The 17,517-nt window shown below is 51.1% G+C and overlaps 1 protein-coding gene across 6 annotated transcripts in view; it reads left to right on the top strand.

Moving 5' to 3' along the window:
* Positions 1–871: 871 nt before the first annotated feature.
* MLPH (melanophilin) overlaps positions 872–17,517 on the top strand; it is a 28,920-nt gene continuing 12,274 nt past the window's right edge. For 2 of the 6 annotated variants that reach the window (XM_054210231.1, XM_054210228.1), the window contains exons 1-8: positions 970–1,132; positions 5,183–5,404; positions 5,627–5,763; positions 7,175–7,213; positions 8,267–8,361; positions 9,420–9,548; positions 10,992–11,187; positions 12,486–12,646. In XM_054210231.1, the coding sequence (XP_054066206.1) occupies positions 1,023–1,132; positions 5,183–5,404; positions 5,627–5,763; positions 7,175–7,213; positions 8,267–8,361; positions 9,420–9,548; positions 10,992–11,187; positions 12,486–12,646 (1,089 nt within the window). In that variant the 5' untranslated portion in view covers positions 970–1,022. Of the gene's footprint in view, positions 1,133–5,182; positions 5,405–5,626; positions 5,764–7,174; positions 7,214–8,266; positions 8,362–9,419; positions 9,549–10,991; positions 11,188–12,485; positions 12,647–17,184; positions 17,269–17,517 lie in introns of all 6 variants that reach the window. The other 4 variants (XM_054210232.1, XM_054210230.1, XM_054210233.1 and 1 more) reach the window with 3 other exon arrangements.

Below are 17,517 nucleotides of genomic sequence, written 5' to 3'. Positions count from 1 at the left end.
GCCGTCTTACTCCCTGTTTAGCTACCTGTCAGGGGAAAGAAAAAAAGTGTGGTTAGTATCAATATTTGCTCTGATGAAGAAGAGAAACAGGTTTCTTTTAACATCCGAGGTGCGGGGAATTCCTGCCCAGACACACAGGGAGCGTTTTACTGACCAAGGGAGCAGCTTTGGTAGCTGGATTCTTGCAATATCTACCCCTTCGGGTATGTGACGTGTTTAGCATTTTTCTCAAAATCCCATGAAACCATCTTTTCTTGCTAACTGTAAATGAGGGCAGCGTTGTGTCCTAATTAAGCTGTTTGCTGCAAGCAAAGCTCAGCTTCCCGAATCGCTGTGACGGCGGTCAGCAAATGCTGGGGGCCAGCCCCCCGTGTGGCAATACTCGTGGGGGACAGCCAGATGCTCTCGCTTTTTCCTTAGAAAGTTGTTGGCGGGGGTTGGGGGGGAAACGGTTTAATGAGATTAGGCACAGAAAAAAGAGCCAGGGAGCGAGCAGCAGGGGAGCAGAGGCTGGTGGCGGGGCAGGACCCATCCTGATGGAGCCGGTCCCCCTGGGTGTGCTCCTCCCAGGGATGCTCAGCCCCCTCCCAAACCCCGTGGCGTTGGAAGGTTTTGTTTGATTCGCGCACCCTGCATAAAACAGGCAGCTCCGCTGAGAGTAAACATCTCCTTTCACCCCAGGCAGCCGATCCAGAGGAGGTTTGGAGCTGCCTGCGGCTCCGGGCAGGACCCCGGGGGAAGGCAGGGCTGCCCGCCCGGCTGACGGGGAGTCCCCGCCGCAGATAGGCACCGCGCCAGTCCTGCTGGCCGCCCGTCTCGGCGGGCAGGCTCACCCGGCAGACTGGCTGCCGTGCTGCGAGGAGCCGGCTGGCCTGCCCGCAGCTCTGCCCCTGCCCGTTCCTGCGGGCAGCCACGGCGCTGGGGCCGAGCTCTTCGTCCCCCTCCATCAGCATCCCCGGGTACGGGAGAGCCGGCACTCGGCGTAGCGGGTAACGGGAGCGGGTTGGACTTGCCGGGACAAGATGGGGAGGAAGCTGGACCTCTCCAAGCTCACCGACGAGGAGGCCAAGCACGTTTGGGAAGTCGTGCAACGGGACTTTGATCTGCGGAAAAAAGAGGAGGAACGGCTGGAGTGAGTATCTGCTCTCGGCTCTGCGAGGTTGGGTGCAAGCAAGGGGCCGCAGCGGATCCCTGTACGTCCTGCTGCATAGGGCTTGTGGGAATAAAGCAAGGCGTTGAGGCTGCCGGCGGGGAGGAACGGCCAGGAGCTGGCTGTGAAAATCACACACAGCGGTTAATAGATAACGTTATCAGCGGCCAGGTGACGCATTTTGGGGCTGCAAAGGTGCAAACTGGCGCCGCGCCATTGGCGGCGATGCTGATGGGTGTCGCTACGGCGGTTTGGGGAGACAAATATCTGCTCCCCTGCTCAGTAAATGCCTTTGTGGGGCTTGAGGCTGGCGTGGCTCCCACGGAGAGACCTTACCTAGGGGCAAAGGATGGGATTTGGCTGCCTTGCTTTTGTTTCGTGTGATGATTCTTGTGCATTTAGGGCAGGAAGGGTGTTCAGTGATTCAGTGGGTCCTGGAAGTCCACAGACTCCTGAAAGATCCTGGAAAAATGACTGAGAGAAGTAGTAAAGCTACTGTAGTAGCCTTAAATATGCTGTGCAGGGGGCTGTGCCATCCTGGGGAAGTTTTAGGGGGCTACAGACTGGGAAAAGATTGAAAATCACCGGAGCAGCAAATGGATGTATCCTCTAGGTTCTTATTAACAAGGCATTTGACAGAAGTGCTGTTTAAAAAATGTTCAGCCGGATTAGGCTGGATTTTGAGCATGAGAAATCATGGGGTTTTAGGTCTTGTTCGTTAACTACGTCAGGTGTTGAACTTCATAATTTCTTAACTTCAATTCAAGAAGCTGCAGTGTCCCTGTTGGGGGTCTGGCCAAGTTCTCATGACTATCCCAAGGGGTGGCCCTTGCTCCCAGGCCGGGTTTGGGCAGTGCTCCTCTCCCACTGAGCCCTCCTACCCTCCTACCCCTGCATTTTGTGAGCCGGGGCTGGTGCCGATGGCATGGCAATGCCTGGGGACCAGGACCTCCTTGGTTTCTCAGTCAGATCCAATGGGCAAAGTGAGGGGTGAGAATTCTCCTTCTTCAACTGGGATATCTGCATCTGAGCCGTCGAACCATCCCCCAAAAGCTTGCCATCATGGGTTTCCATGCAAGGCTGTGTGGGAGCCTCTCTGTTTACACCATTCGCCACGAGAAGCTCTCAGTCATATATTCTTGAACCTCCTGATTATTTTTTTGCCTAAGAAAAACCAGCCTGCGTGGGAGGCAGAGATAATTCAGTATCATCAACTCCAGCCTGCCTCTGCTGGTGGCTCTGAAGTGCAGGATGGAGATCAGACGGGGGCATTTAGAAAAATTATCACCCTGGAAAGGGTGAATGTTTCCCTTGTGATGGATCTGAGCTCTGCCCGGAGGAAGGAGGTGGGGACCCACATCGCTGTGCCCTGCAGCAAAGCAGTGGGCGAGGTGAATTCCTTACAAACTTGACCTTGGCGCCAGACTGGCTTGTCTGGGTCCACTCGGATGCCCAGGAGGCTCCCAGATTGAGTGCCATGGCATGGGAGGTGCAAGACAGGGAGAAGGTCCCAGGGTGCTTCTACCCCTGGCTGCCATCTCCCTCAGCAGCTTTCCCTCTGTCCCAGCAGTCATGGCTTTTTTTTTAAATTTTGTTGTTTAATCCTTCCCCGCGGAGGGCTGGCGTGAACCCAGCAGTGCCCGGCACTTCCCAAATATCAACGGTAGAGCGTGACACGTGGACCAAGGCTTGCTCGCCTCTTTCCGTGGGCTCAGTTAAGGCCATACATCAGGTATTTCTCTAATACCTGGCATAGACCAGACCACCAGTCTGGGAAGGTCTGCCACGCTCCTGCATGCTGGACTGGGAGCTGCGTGAGCATTTTCTGCCTGTAACAAGCTGGGACATGATGGGAAGTTAGGGGAGACCCTGCAGCCGACCATCCTCATTTGCTTTTCTATTCATTTCTGTTCTTCTATTCACTGGGCTTGTCTCAACCTGCAAGCCTGCAAGAAATGTTCCCCCCCTCCAGCTTGGTCTTTTTCTTCCCTTTCTGCTGCTTCTTTGCATTTTCTTTTCTATTTTCTATTCACCGACAATGGACAAAGGCTTCAGCTGGCCAGAAACTGCACAGCCATGCGAGGGTAATTCTTTGCCCGAGAAATTTAATAATGGCCACTTTGTGGGGGTCTCTCCGGGCTTCCTTCCATAAACATCCTTCAGAGCAACCCCCTTGTTGGGGGGGACGGCTCCCCGCATCTCTCCTGGAGATCAGCTGGACCAAACCCACCGCAATTTGGCGTCCCACCGCCACTGGTGCATTCTGCCGTGATGAGAGCAGGGAAAGAGGAGATGGGAGGCGCGCGGTTCCTGCAGGTTTTAAACTGGTTTGGCGGAGACTTGTCCTCCCTTCAGCAGGTCTTGTGGGCGAGGGAGGGGAGGTGAAGGAATCCAACCGCTCTCCGGGAACCAGAAAAAGCAGTCCAGTGAAAGAGCAGCTCCTGTTGGAAACAGCCTTAGCACAGGAGTGGGAAAGGAACGCTGAGCAACCCAAGGGTTTTCTCTTGGGGGGTTTGTCTTTAGCAGCCACATATAAATTTACTGCTGAACATTTGCACTAGGTCACTAGAAACGCTGCTAGGACGGCTGAATGGATGAATATTTAGGCGCCCAGTTCATTCTTTATACTGATTTGTACATGTCCCAGAGCCTCCGTTAATGCAAGTTGGTGTCACCCCAGTGTAAGAGCTAATGCAGCCTGGTGTGCTGGCAGCGAGCTGGCGATAAAAGGCTCCCACTGGAAAAAAAAACCAAACAAACAAAAAAAAATACAAAAAAAACCCAAATCAAGAGCTGATCCCTAACGTGCAAACTGATTTGGTTAAACAGAGATTAGCTAGATTGACATTCGCGTTGTTCCCACCAGCAGCCACACCGCTGCTCCCGTGGCCGTCCTGGCACCGTGCTGCCACGCCAGCGAGGCTCCTGCTGTGGTCACCCCGGCGTCAGCCTGTCTCCCCAGCGGCTGGGGGGCACCAGGAACATCACCAGAAGCCTTGTGATCCACGCCGTTTTCCTGAAACAGCCTCCAAACCTGATTACTTGAGATTTTTTTTTTTGCCCAGGTTGGCTTCTGCTCTGGAAAACGTAGCTTCCTAACCCTGCCTAGACAGAAAACAACCTTCCAGGACCTTCCCTACAAGTCAAACATTGCCTCCCAGCCATAGCCCCAAAGGCAAACATACCTGAGGTGGTGTGTGGCATGGGGAACAAACAGAAAGCCTTTGGGTAGCCCAGCAGGCCCCCGCCGGCTCGGACGGAGTGTTTGTCCCTGGCTGTGGCTGGGGGTTCGGCACCTTCCCACGTGGGGACCCGCTCTACCGGCCGGGTCTGGATGGCAAAGGGAGCCTGTAGCGATGGGCTGCCAGAAGAAGGTGCTCTTGGAAAGTGCTTGTGCTGGCATGGAAAGCTCTTGTGAAAGCATTTTCACAGGACCATCACGAGCATTTCCTCCAGCTGCTGTCCTCTGAACAGCCCCGCTGCACACCGCTTCTGTCCTTAACAAAAGTCTGTGCTGCATTTAGCACTGAAGGACTGGATCAAAACCCCTTTTAATCCTTTTTACTCTGATTGCGTTTTGGTTTGCTTTGTTTTTTTTTTAAACTGAGAATTCCAGAAAGCTTTTAATTCCCAGCTGGACCACAGGCTCAGAGATTGGGTTGGGTTGGGATGCAGATGAGACCTCAAGAGCCGCTCTCCCGAGGTTCCTAGAATTTATAATGAATGCCCGGTGAAGCAAACGGTACAGGTTTTGGCACAACCAAATCTAATCTTAAATTTAACAGTGGCAGATCCTAATGTACAGTAAACCTGCCCTGAATCTGAAGCCGCCACCTTCGCTCAGCCCATTTAACTTGTGATATGTTATTTATTAGATTTGCCCTACAGCTGTTCCCATGAGCTGTGGGACCCTGGATCTTCCCTAGAAAATTGTTCCCGAAATGATGGAAGCATGACGGGGTTTGCCACGTGAGAGTTTGCAGCGAGATGCTAACAAAACCAAGTTCCCGTGTTTTGGGCTGTTTTCCGCAGGGAGCTGAAATGCAAGATCGACCGGGAGAGCAGCAAGAGAGAATTTCTGACGAATCAATCCCACCTCAACGAAACCCACTGCGTCCACTGCCTCCAGCCCTTCAAGTTCCTGCTGAACAGCAAGCGCCAGTGCCTGGACTGCCACTTCTACACCTGCAAGAACTGCAGCCGCTACAACAAGAAGGAGCAGGGCTGGGTCTGCGATCCCTGCCGACTCTCCAGGTACCGCTCCCGCGATGGAGGGCGAGGGGCAAGGCGATCCTTCAGGGCTGAAGCTCAAGAAGAGTCGCCCAGACTCGGCATGCCTTTATGCTGGTTAAAAACCAGTTATGCTGGTTAGAAACCAGGCCGTGTTTTTGTCAAGAGGTGGTTTCTGGGTGAGGATCTCGTCACCCTGAGTTGGCTGGACTGTCTCACCCCTATGCGCATCCTCTTTTTGGGCAGGATCGTGAAGATCGGTTCCCTGGAGTGGTACTACGAACACGTGCGATCCCGTTTCAAGAGGTTTGGAAGTGCCAAAGTGCTGCAGTCCCTCTACGGCCGGCTGCAGCCAGGGCAAGGGGTGAACTCCACGTTTCTAGGTGAGGAGGAGCGCTGGGGTTTCTCCTACCCTGCTGTGCGTGGGGTGTCTGGGCATCGGGATGTGCACCAAGGGAGGAACATCAGCCTTGGTGCCCCTCTGAGCCCCACGTGGTTTCGAGACTGTGCTAACCATTTTGGGGAGGAAGAGGAGGTTCAATGCGGTGTGTTCACACTGGGAGCAGCAGAGCAGATGTTCTTGGTGGACTTTTTTTTCCTCTGTTAATGTTTAAGGTTTTCCCACAGACTGGAGAACATCTCGCGCTTAGTTTTAAAAGTCTCATGTCCTGCAGTTTGTAAGTACGTAAGAGCAATGGCTCTTGGTTTTCTTTCTTTTAGCTCTTTTCGTCACAAGGGAGAGCTTGTGAAATTAACCCAAGTTTAACCTGCGGGTCCAAAACATGCAGCTGGCTGCATAAAGCCAGCACTCATTTCTTCCCACGATCTAATGATTTTTCCAGTTAATCTGATGATGCTCTGGCACTGAGAGAACCGTAGCAAAATTAGTGAGTTAGCTGGCATGCTAGCTATGCTCTTCGGAGTTTATGGATCTTTGGTATTTCTGAAATTGGTCCCATAGCGCATAAACATATGCTGAAAGCTGTTAATACAGTATTATTTACCGGGTAGCTGCTAGTTGGCACTCGTACAGCTCCTGCACTGCTTTGCCTATTGCCTCTGAAAACCAGCGTGGATTTTATTCCCGTCTTGAGGAGCCACAGAAAAGTTTGCCCAAATACCATAGACGTGAGCCAATTCAACTGGTCCAATCGTTCTTTTATCCAGACCACTCACAGCAGGAATATCAGAAAGAGCGTGGAGAGTAGAGGCATTGAATATAAAATTAATGGACCGAGAGACAATTTATATAGCGTTCAGTCTGAAAGCACATCAGACCAGGCGGAAAGGACAATCCGAGAAAAAACCAAATCAAGCGTGAGGATAACAGTGCTTCAGGCTTCTTTAAATTGAGATTCTGATGGCTTTGTCAAAAAAGAGATAATGTTGTTGTTATTACTTCATTAACACCAGTGAATTGGCTTGACCCTCAAGCAAGCAAGCGTCTCCTCCTGGGATGTATCTCTGGTTGCAGGAGGTACAGCAGAATGACATCAGACCATTGCATTTTCCATGGCCATCTGCTGTTGGTCATGCCTTCCTCCGCTGCTGCACCCCCAGGTGTGTTGCATCAAGTGTGTTGCATCAGGTGGTGGCAATAAGCTCTTTTAAAAGTCAAGTCCTGTCACCAAGTGCCTGTTTTGTTCTCTCTAAAGAGCCTTTTTGGTGATTGTGCCTTGTGATGGCTAGAGAACAAGAATTCCGGTTAACCATAGCTCTGAGGCTTGTTCTCTGCGAGGTACCTGGAGAAAATGGGCTTGCTTATTTTTCCCCACTATTTTTCTTTTCATTTAGGTCTTCATGACAGAGTTTACAGCCTGCCAGACATTAACAGTAAGTAACAAAGAGAATTGCAGCACATGGCTTACAGTTCAAGAGAGGTTTCCAAAGTCTTTTTCGCTTCATACCCTCTGGCTATGGGCACTCCAGCACAGGTTGGTGTGGCTGGACCAGGGTGGACAACTCTCCATGGTGGTGGAGGTGGACTGTAACGCTCATGTCTTGCACTGTGGTACACCTGGGGTCTCCAAGGGTAGACTCGGATATACCCGGACTCTTAGTTATGTGCTAAACTTGAAGCTTGCAAGTGCTCATCATCTCAATGCACTTAAAGCTGGCCATATTCTGAAGGAATCCACTGAATTTGTGCCTTGAGGTTGTGTTCCCTAGGAGCCCTTGCAGGAAGGATTCGCTCCACCCCATTTTGTCTACCTTGACTTTGGACTCGGTGTGGCTTTGGACTGCTGCTGGGCTTGGCAGTGGTCTGGGCACAGAGATGGGGACCCAGAAAGGAACAGGTCACTGATAGATAGCAGAACTGGCTGAGGGCAGCTGTGAGTAGTGGAGGCAGGGCCATATCGAGCTGAGCTGTAGTGCCTTCAGACACTGGAGTCACCCAGGCTGACCTCACGGCGCTCTCTGTGGTGCGGGTGTCCTTCACCTTCTTGCGGTGGCCACTATGGCATCTGTGGTGGTGCCCAACTGGAAGGGGAAGCAATGAGAGGCCAGCCAAGCTTTTGCAAGAGCACACGCCAAGAGTGGGTGTCTGCGGCAATGCCCGGGAGCTGCACCCCATACAGACCTTAGACTGCATTCACTGCGTGCCAGCTGCAGCACTGGGGCTACCTTAAGATGTTCCCATCTGTTTCCCATCCTTTGTCCCCTTCCCTTTACTTGTGCAACCTACTGGCCATGGTGCAGTGTGCAAAGTAAAAATAAAAATAAAATGTGGGGAGGCATTTGTAATCCAGACCTTTTACCCCATGTAAGAAGCATGGCCTCGCCTACAGGTGCATTGGTGTGACTGCCACGGCGGGGACCACCACCTCCCCCAGGAACGGGGTGTGGGAGCTGGCCATACACAGCGTGCCATTGTCTCCCCTCCAGGTGAATGCCAGCTCCTCACCAGTGGTGGCATTGGGGACGACAGCGATGACGAAGACGATGTCCTTCGTGGAGCTGAAGCAGAGTGCTACAGCAGAGTAAGCATTTTGGTCTGGGTTCCCTCCTGCCCCACTTTGCGCCCTCAGCTGCTGCTGGTCTGTCTTGGGTAGTGGTGGCAGTGCTGGTGCTGGGGGTGGCTTTCTGTGTCACGTTCAAAATGGGGTCTTTCTCTCTCTTTTCCTTCACCGAGATAAGCCCCTCTCCCAGTTTGCATAGAAACAGCCAAGGCAGTAAACTCAGAGATACTTGCCCTCTGGAATAAAAGACCCACTCCAGAGAGTATAGAAGTCCCTAATTAATATGAAAGTCCCAGCTCCTACCTGGATAATGAGAACCCACCTGGGTTTTTTTACGAGAAAAAGAGATACCTGGTAGAGTAGCAAAATGCAGCTTTTGTTGTTTTTTTTTCTGGGACTCCGTGTATGGACTGAAATGCAGATTAAGAAGCCCGATGGGAAGAGTGTATTTATCCTTGAAGCACGTGTGGAATCTGCCAGTGTGTTTGAGATGCTGGTATGGTTCCATACATGCTGTTACATACATACCATCTCAGGCTGCGGCTACGGGTGTGTGCTGCCTTTCACACACTTGGTAACTCATTTTGATCTGCTTCTGAAGTCTTAGAGGCTTGTACAAGCTGCTCCTGCCCCCAGGTGGATGATGACCTCCCAAATATCTGAGGAGATCTGCCCACGGCATCCCTTCTCTGAAGACAGGGAGATGCCTCAGTCCTCAAAAGCATCTCCTGGATCTCTCACTGAGCTGTAACCTGGCTCAGCTTTCCCATGGTGCCTTTATAAAGCAGGAGAGAGCTTCTCACTCTCTGCTCGTGGCCACAGTCCTGAGCCAGACTGTGGAAATCAGGAACCCGCTTTTCCTTGGCTCCAGCATAAGCACACGCTGTCCCTATATACCTGGCTCCCTGCAAGCAGGACAACATTGGACCCAAATTTTCTCTGCACAAAGCAGGAGCCTTGCTTTGGGCTGTGCGGATTCTGGCAAACTAGGGAGACAAGGGCACTCCTTCCCCCTTTCTTCAAGGTCGATTGTGTTTTATGGTGAATTTTCCTTTCTTGCACTTCCTACGCTGACTAAGATGCGCAAGACAAAGCGCCTGCTGTCTGTCCATCCCTTTGATTTTGAACTGGACTCAGAGTACTCTGCTCAGTCTCGCCGCCAGTCTATGCAGCTCTCTCCAGCAGCCAGCAGCCCGGATGCTTTCCAGGTACTGGGAGAGTGCTGGGGGGTTCCTTTCCTCTCTTTTTTCCTCCTTGCTACCTCTGCTACCTCCTCCTTTGGCCAGTGTTGAGAGGTGGTGGTGCCCACTCTTGATCCCCATAACCCTGCTTGCTGTCTCTTCTCCCATTCACTCCTTTTGCCTCAGGCTGAGTCAGAAGTAGGACATCAGACTGAAGTGAGGATGAGTGGCACAATGAGATAGCAAGAGGCTCTCTGCATAAAACAGTTTTCTTGCGCTGTCCCAAGGCTCCGAGATGCCCTAGTTTCCAACGAGCTTTTGGAGGTTCAGTGCTCAAAGGACAAAATGAAAGCAGGCTCCTCTCCTGTCAGCCCATCTAGATTGGGGCTGGTTTTGCCAGGTGGCGGCACTGAGGATGTAGTTGCTCGGGGACACGCTACCCTTCTCAGGTTGAGAAGATGAGTCCTGCAGAGCCAGAGTGAAGATGAGTCCTGCAGAGCTAGAGTGATGGCAGGGACGGCACCTGTGGGGTGGGGGTCCCCATCAGTCAGAGGGGAGAGGGTGGGGGGAACAAAACCTGCATGAGCACTGGTTATTTCTGTAGAGGAGACTATATGCGTCTTAGTGTCGGGAGCCCCTGACCAGGAGCAGGAGCCACAGGCAGCTCTGGCACCAGCGACGGCAGTGAGCTGCTCCCCACGATCCCAGCAAGGGCTTGGGGCCAGCCCTCTCCAGCTTCCAGCTCTGGGGAGCAAAAAGTCTTCCAGCCTGAGATACTTCAGATCAAGCTTTTTGAGCTGCCCTTGTTTAGCTTTCCTGGTGAAATTTCACTTTTTAAAAAATAAATAAATAAATAAAATAGGTAGCTTTAAACTTTAAACTGTGCCCCTGGGTAGGACTCGGATGCCCTGAGTTGTGAAGCAAAGGCTTTAAAAAAAAAAAAAAAAAAAAAGGGGGGGCAAACAAAAAAACCCAACCCAATTCACACCATTCCATGTAAATTGATAAGACTTTTGAACAAACAAGTAGATTCATTCTTTCATTATCTATGCCTGTCTTTACGCAGCAGAATCCAACAGGAGTCTTAGGAGGGCTGGCCTCTGTCAAGATCATCTGGATTAGATTTATCGGTTGCAGATTATTCGAGGGGCAGGAGGTGGCTGTTGTTGGAGGAAGCGAAAGGGTACCGTGTCTTACAAGACGAGAGCTTTACCCGTTCGAGCTGAAGGGACTCTGTGCCTAGTTCTTGTAAAAATTAACAGTGCCCTCTGGCAGCGATGAGAAGTATTGTTCAGGGCTCACCAGCCAGAGAAGGCTTTTAAATGGATTATTAGGAATTGGCATTACAAAAAGTCAATCGATGCATGTTGATGCAATTGATGGGAGGAGAAATGTAGGAGCTGCTGGCAAAGGTCAGGAGAGGCAGGGAGACCTTGCGGCAGCTGCTCAGCAGCAATCCTTGTCTCTCAGTCCTTCCCAGATTTCCCCAACCCAGCTGAAGATGCCTCCCAGAAGGAGTCCAGGGTCGCGGAGGCGGATCTAGTTTTCCACCACATCCTGCAGGAACAGGGAGCAGGCGTGAGCCCACCAGAGCAGCTCTTCAGCACAGAGGTTCGGCTCACCGTCAATTCACGGAGAAGAAGCCTGGACAGGAATGCGAAACCTGGTAGGTGTCTCTGGCCAGGCTCCTCTTGTATCTTGGGGAAAAGTGGCCACAAGACTTGGACCAATATGAGAATGCCTTTGATTTTTTTTTTTTTTGAACAACTAAAAAGCTTGAGTGTTAAGACAAAATACCCCTCTGCAAAAGCGATTCCCTCCCACCCCCCACCCCATGAAGGAATCGGCTGGAGTTAGTTGTTTGAAACGGGCTGGTCTTGTTCCCAACAAACTCATTTCTCAAAGCCAGAGGGGTTGTCCTTAAGGTGTGAATCCCTTTCATACCTGGAGGTCAGGTAGAAACTAGATGGAATAGAATGATGCTATTAGGAACGGCGGGATGTGTTTCCTCCTGCAGGCAGTAACAGATGAGTTGAACTCCTTGCCAAAGGATGGAGTGGGCGCAGAAAGCTTACAGTTTTAAGGGGACTTGAACTGGAGTAAGACTGTCCGAGAACTGGAGGCAAGCGCTGGGGATTCCTAAGTAGCTACAGGCCACAGGATCTGTGGTTTTCTGAGTCTGTAAATACACCCCAGCAAATGATGGTGGAGAATTTGCCTTTTACTACCACAGTTTTTCCTGCTGTGATAGCAGAGCCGGGAGGGTTGCATACAGTGGCTTGTGCACGTGCAGCTGTAGGATATATCCTTCTGGGTCTCCGACTGCTTGGTTGTATTTTCAGGGCACTCGGAAACGCTGGGTAAACCTTATTGTGCCTTGTTTAAATTCCCACTCTGAGCCCCTCAGAGGGCCCTCTGGCTTGTTAATTCCATTTTCTCTCATTGTTTTTGTTGTTTGGTGGTTGTTTTTTTTCCCTCATTTGAAATTCCCCTTTAAAAAGGAGACTTTCCACTCTTTTAAATGCTCCATCCTAGACTGGTACCTCTCTAGCCTGAGCTAAACATCTTCCAGCACCTGGACAATGCATGAAAGGCAGAGTCTAAATCTGGGCTTCAACAAAATTGGGAAGGCAATAGCAGTTTTTGGTGAGTGGCCTGGCTGTTTGGGGCATGCGAGAGCAAGGACATTGCTCCTTGTGCCCACCGTTATCTCGGCAGCCTTGTGTGGGACCCTGCTGAGCTAGGCGCTGTGCGGCCACAGTGGATGGAGCTGCAGCCTGGCCCAGGGTAGCCATCCTTAACCTCGGTCTTTCCTGCAGAAGCATCTCCTGCCAAAGGATAGAAAGTGTAATTTGGAGAAGTGCCTCATTATTTGCTTGTCTTAAGGATGGGACCTGTGTCCAGGAAGGAACTCGAGGGTGTCAGTCTCTTGTGCCTTTGTGCTGAAGCCTTCTCTCTCCAAAGGCAGCCCCTGGAATGAGCAGCCCCGGTCCCAGTGCTCTGCAGACATGGACACCTCTGATGAGGACGTCAAGGGAGCCCAGTTCCCTGCCTACCCACCCCATCACGCGAAACGCCGGAACAGAACCTCCTCCCAGGATAACGTCAGCCACTCCGGGAATCAGGTACCAAACAGCTGTCAAACCTCTTTTGAGACCAAGTCTACGGCCAAGCCTCGCTTGTCATAAATGAGGCTTGTAATCTGTGAGGTGCAGGATGGTGCCATCTGGTTCAGAGGAGATGGGAAGCAGTGATGGCAAACTGGGGTGCAACCACAGCAATCCGTCTGCCAGCCAGGATGGTTGTGGAGCACGAGCAGAAAAGCTGGTGTGCTTTTCTGGTGGCACACGATCATTGGCCCTTCTGCGCAGGGGTGGTTTGGTGCCCACGCTTCCCATGTGCAGATCCAAGAGTGAGCAGAGCGGGATCCAAGAGTGAGCAGAGTGGATCACAGATCTCTGTAGACTCAAGATCCTTCTTCAGCTCAGGAGCTGAAGAAGCTGGGGCAATTTTGCATTGCCAGAGCGATACAGTGGGCCTGTGGGATGAGCTAGGAGTTGGCTCATCTAGGTGCCACATCACAGTTGCATGGCACCAGCTAGATGAATGCCCAGGCCATCTCCTGCTCTCCAAGTTGTGAGGAACCTGCCACGGTGGTTGTGAAATGGGAGCAGGGCTGAGACCTGGGGAGGTGCATTTAAGGCCCCATCATTCCTTAAGGTGAGGAAGAACAGACTTTTCTCTGCACCGTTAGGATGACACAGAAGTACTCTGGAGCTCTGTGCGGCTTCTCCCAGGTCCTCCTTCCAGCCCTTCCACTTTTACACCTGTGGCAAAGAGAAAATCAGGCACTGGTGCTTTACTCTGCCCATGCCGCTGTCGCAGTAACAAACCTGCCTTTGTTGCTGTTAATTTCCGTCCTGTCCTTATTAATCTGTGAGTTACCTATGGCTTTCTGCGTCCGCAAAAAGGCTTTCTTCAATTGAATGTGCCGGTGCTTTATGATCAGACCAAGGTTTGGAGAGGGATACTTAATAAGCATCAAGATCCTTTTCTTCCCTTGCAGTGCGGAGTGTTCCTGCCCCAGTAGGACTGGGTCGAGACGACCTGTCTTGTATCTCTCCTGAATGATGATAACAGGGGGGAACAGTCTAGAGGAGGGTGTCAAAAAGGCAGCAAGCTTGTGTTTTAATTGTCAAGCAAGGACCCGCAGTTCCTGATGCCACCTTTGCAAATGGTGGGTGGTGGGAATGGTAAAAAGCATCCCTCGGACCTCTGCAAAAGCCGCAAAATACACGGTGATGTTCAACTACGCAGGTACACAGCGAGATCCCGCTGCTTGTTTCTGCTTACAGATGGTAACTTCGCACACCCTGGACCCCTTTGGGGAATCGGTGGGGGAATCTGTCACCACAACCATCCTTCAGCACCACACTTCACGTGCCTGTGTAGGCAAACTTTGCCTTTGCCTTTTACTTCTCTCGGCACATGTTTTAATCAGCAAATGCCGTTCCTTTTTCAGTCAGCGGTAAATGGAAGAACCCTGGAGTGGTTATCCTTAATGAGGCCATGGTACGTTAGGCATGAAATGTGCACCGTGCTTTGCGGTGGGGAAACGGGGACAAATTCCTACCAATGCTTCAGTTGACTTCCTTCATCAGCTGTGCGAGCTCTCGCTACAGGGCAGTCCGGCATGCTTCGTGGTTTGCTCTGTCACACCAGTATGAAGGCCGCTGTGGAGCGTTGTCACTCTAATGGTTACAAGGCATGTTCTCACTCCCAATTTAACCCCATTTTCTCTTATGCCAACATTGATCATCCGCTTAAATGGCTCTTCACCCTTCCTGCCCTTTGTGCTGCTGATGGGTTTACAGCTAGCAACCACCCTCCCACAGAGCCTTCTCCTCGGCCAGCAGGAAGAGACCCAGCTCTCTGCTGGACCATTAACTTCAGAATGATGCACGCGTGCATCACTGTTGCTGTTGGCCAAGGAGAGGCCAGATACAAGCCCAAAGAAGAGAGAAGGCAAGAACATCCAGGCTTTGGTGCTAGCCAGCTCTATTGCATTGGCAGGGCTGGAAGAGTTTCAGAAGAGGCTGGTGTCCATCATCTCGTCCTGAGGTTGGAAGAGATGGAGGGGCTGAGGCTGGCACGAGGGCAGAGACAGACCATGAGGGATTTGGGACAGCGAGCAGTTGCATTGTCCCGAGCAGCAAAGCAGCCCTTGAGCTGCTTACAGGCACTTCCAGGGTATGCCACGTAACCATCATCAGGGCTTCTGAGCTATCCCAGCCTCTCACGGGACATCCCAGGGCACAGCAAGGATGGGTGAGCACAACTGGTCACCCTGGTGCTGCACTTCGGAGAGGCTGCACCCTTGGGCGACTCAAGATGTTGACCTGTGGGGTGTAGGGTCCAGAAGCACGTTTGTTAACCCTGTATTGAATCCCGTAGCCTGGCTTCAAAAGCTTCAAAACGCAAAAGTTTTCCTGGTAGACACCTTGTTGACGTCTGAAGGTTTTGAGAGTCGGAAAGCTCAGCTCTTTGCCCTGCATCTCTGTGACCCTCTTTCCCAAAACTGCCTTAGGTGCAAGTTTGTCAAAATATGTTTGATCTGAAAATTGCTTTAATTCTGGGGAGAATACTCTGTTCAGTCACAAACACAAGAAAATTAACTTTTCCAGTGACAAAAGCAGAGGCTGTTCCCTAGTCCTGTGATTCCAGGAGCTCAGCAGTTCTGGATTCCTGAAGCTTTGATGCCATCTGGCTCCTCCTCTTTGCATAAAGCTTCTGCTGGGGGTCTTGGGTAGTTGAGAGACTGAAGGCAGCACCTCTGCTAGAGCAACCTGTCTTCTCTCCCCAGCAGCAAGTGATGGTTTGCCCTAACTGATGTCCTCCTTATGGGCTGTGTTTTAAGTTTCTTTGCTTTAAATATTTTAATACAGAGCAGCATTTGCTAGCCTTTTGTCTTGCGGAGAGCAGCGCAGGGCGGTCCGGCCCCTGAAAAGGATGCACCCCTAATGGGGTGGGTGACGCTGGTGGGGTGACCACCAGGCCTTAAAACCAGCCTTGCTTGGGAAGGAGAACGTAAGCAAGGTCTTCAGCTCCTATCCTTGTAGCCTGTCAACAGCAAACCGTGCGTTATGCTCTGACCTTTCTGAACCTCTGTTACGGTGGTGCCGGGTGCTCGGTTTGTCACCATCTCTTCTTCTGAAGCTGATGGCCCATCACAGATTTCTCATTGTCACCAGGAGCCATGCAGGAGTCAGGCCTTAAACAGTAGGGAGAAACCACTTAGAGATGGACTGGATTGCGTCCTGCCTGCGGGTTTAATGCTGCTTGAAGATGCATTGAGTTCGGGACGGTAATTACAGCGCTCTGCTCTCCGGAGTGTCAGGTTTTTATATTCATCTTCCCTTAAGCAGATGCAATCTCTCCAAGCTGTTGTGAGGATCTAATTAATTGAACACTAGGAAGCACAAAAACTAAGTGAGAGGACGGGAATGTTATAAAAACAAAGCCAAGCCCTCGCATCTCTTTGTTAGTGCATTTACTTACTGCATTTGCTGCTCATTCCCCTTTGAATGGGAGGCAGCCACTCAGAACAGGAGTGATGTGGGAGACAGTGTTTTATCTATATAAAATGGGCAATATTTCTCATCATTTGTGTTTTATTTGTTTGCATCAAAGGAGAAAGACTTTTTTTTTTAAGGAAAGCAAAATGTCGATTTCTAAAAGAAGAAAAAAAAAGCTTCCTTTTATGTTTTCAGTGATTTAACCACAAAAGTTTGTCTTGGCTCTTGAGCATGAAAAGCAACCCTTTTCCCCCTTCCCTTCCCTTTTCCCCCTTCCCTTCCCTTTTCCCCCTTCCCTTCCCTTTTCCCCCTTCCCTTCCCTTTTCCCCCTTCCCTTCCCTTTTCCCCCTTCCCTTCCCTTTTCCCCCTTCCCTTCCCTTTTCCCCCTTCCCTTCCCTTTTCCCCCTTCCCTTCCCTTTTCCCCCTTCCCTTCCCTTCTTTCAGTTGGAAGAGTGAGGGCAAAAGGAGGGCCAAGCACCTTGTAAATCAATGCAGGCAGAAGTCAGAAAATTTCAAAGTGTGTTGCCGTAAACTTTCAATTTTAGTTTTTCTCTCCGGAATTTGCCATGGGAAATTCTTACCTCTTCCCTCTTACTTTCCTGCGCTGTATTAGCAGGGGGGGTGATGGGGCAGTCGCTGCTTAAAAAAAAACATGTTAGTAGGAAGATAATACTCCTGTTGACTTGAAATTGAGGCAGCGAGTGAATGATGGCAAGATACCGGGCTTTGTTACAGCCTGATGCTTTTTTCTGGACAAGGGACACAACGAGGCCAGTGAATGAGGCTTTATGTTCGCTGCATCAAAGCTACCGACGCTGCTTTGGTGAGAATTGCGGTGTGCCGGGTACTCCGCATCGCTTTGAGTTTTCCAGATTTGAGGAGAGGCCGTGCACGTCCTGGAGCTCTTCAGGGTATCCAGGGCTGTATTTTCAAAACATAATTTTTTTAATGTCTTTTAATTCAGCCCGCGGGGGCAGCGTCCTGCTGCTTGCTTTCTTCTGCTGGTTGCGCTGTTTTCTCCCTGCCCTGGCAGCGGTGGCTGGTCTGTTCTCTACTCCTTCTCTCTCTCTCTCTCTCCTTTTCTCTAGATTCATGAGCTCAGCAAACGCATGTCCGCAATCGAACGCATGCTGAACCGCTTGGAGGAAAAAATCCTGGTGCGGTCTGATGAGGTAACTGGGCAAAGCCAGGCGCTCTCTCTGCAGGGAGACAGCATGGGACACGCCGGTCCCTTCCCCTTGTCATCGGAGGGGCTGCTCTGAAACAGCCGGGGTTGCAGGGAGAAAGCCAGATAGACACAAAGACTCACTTTGTTCAATTTTAATCCTCTGGTTTGGCCTTGGAGGCTCTTCTCTAGTTTCAGGTGATGGAGCGCTTTAGAAAACATTGCATAGCAGGACAGAAACAGAAGCAAATTTAAC

The sequence above is a fragment of the Rissa tridactyla genome, chromosome 7 (genome assembly GCF_028500815.1).
Source record: "Rissa tridactyla isolate bRisTri1 chromosome 7, bRisTri1.patW.cur.20221130, whole genome shotgun sequence".
In the NCBI taxonomy this organism is placed as follows: domain Eukaryota; kingdom Metazoa; phylum Chordata; class Aves; order Charadriiformes; family Laridae; genus Rissa; species Rissa tridactyla.
The sequence above is the reverse complement of the archived record's forward strand: the minus strand, read 5'-3'. Positions and strand labels throughout refer to the sequence as shown.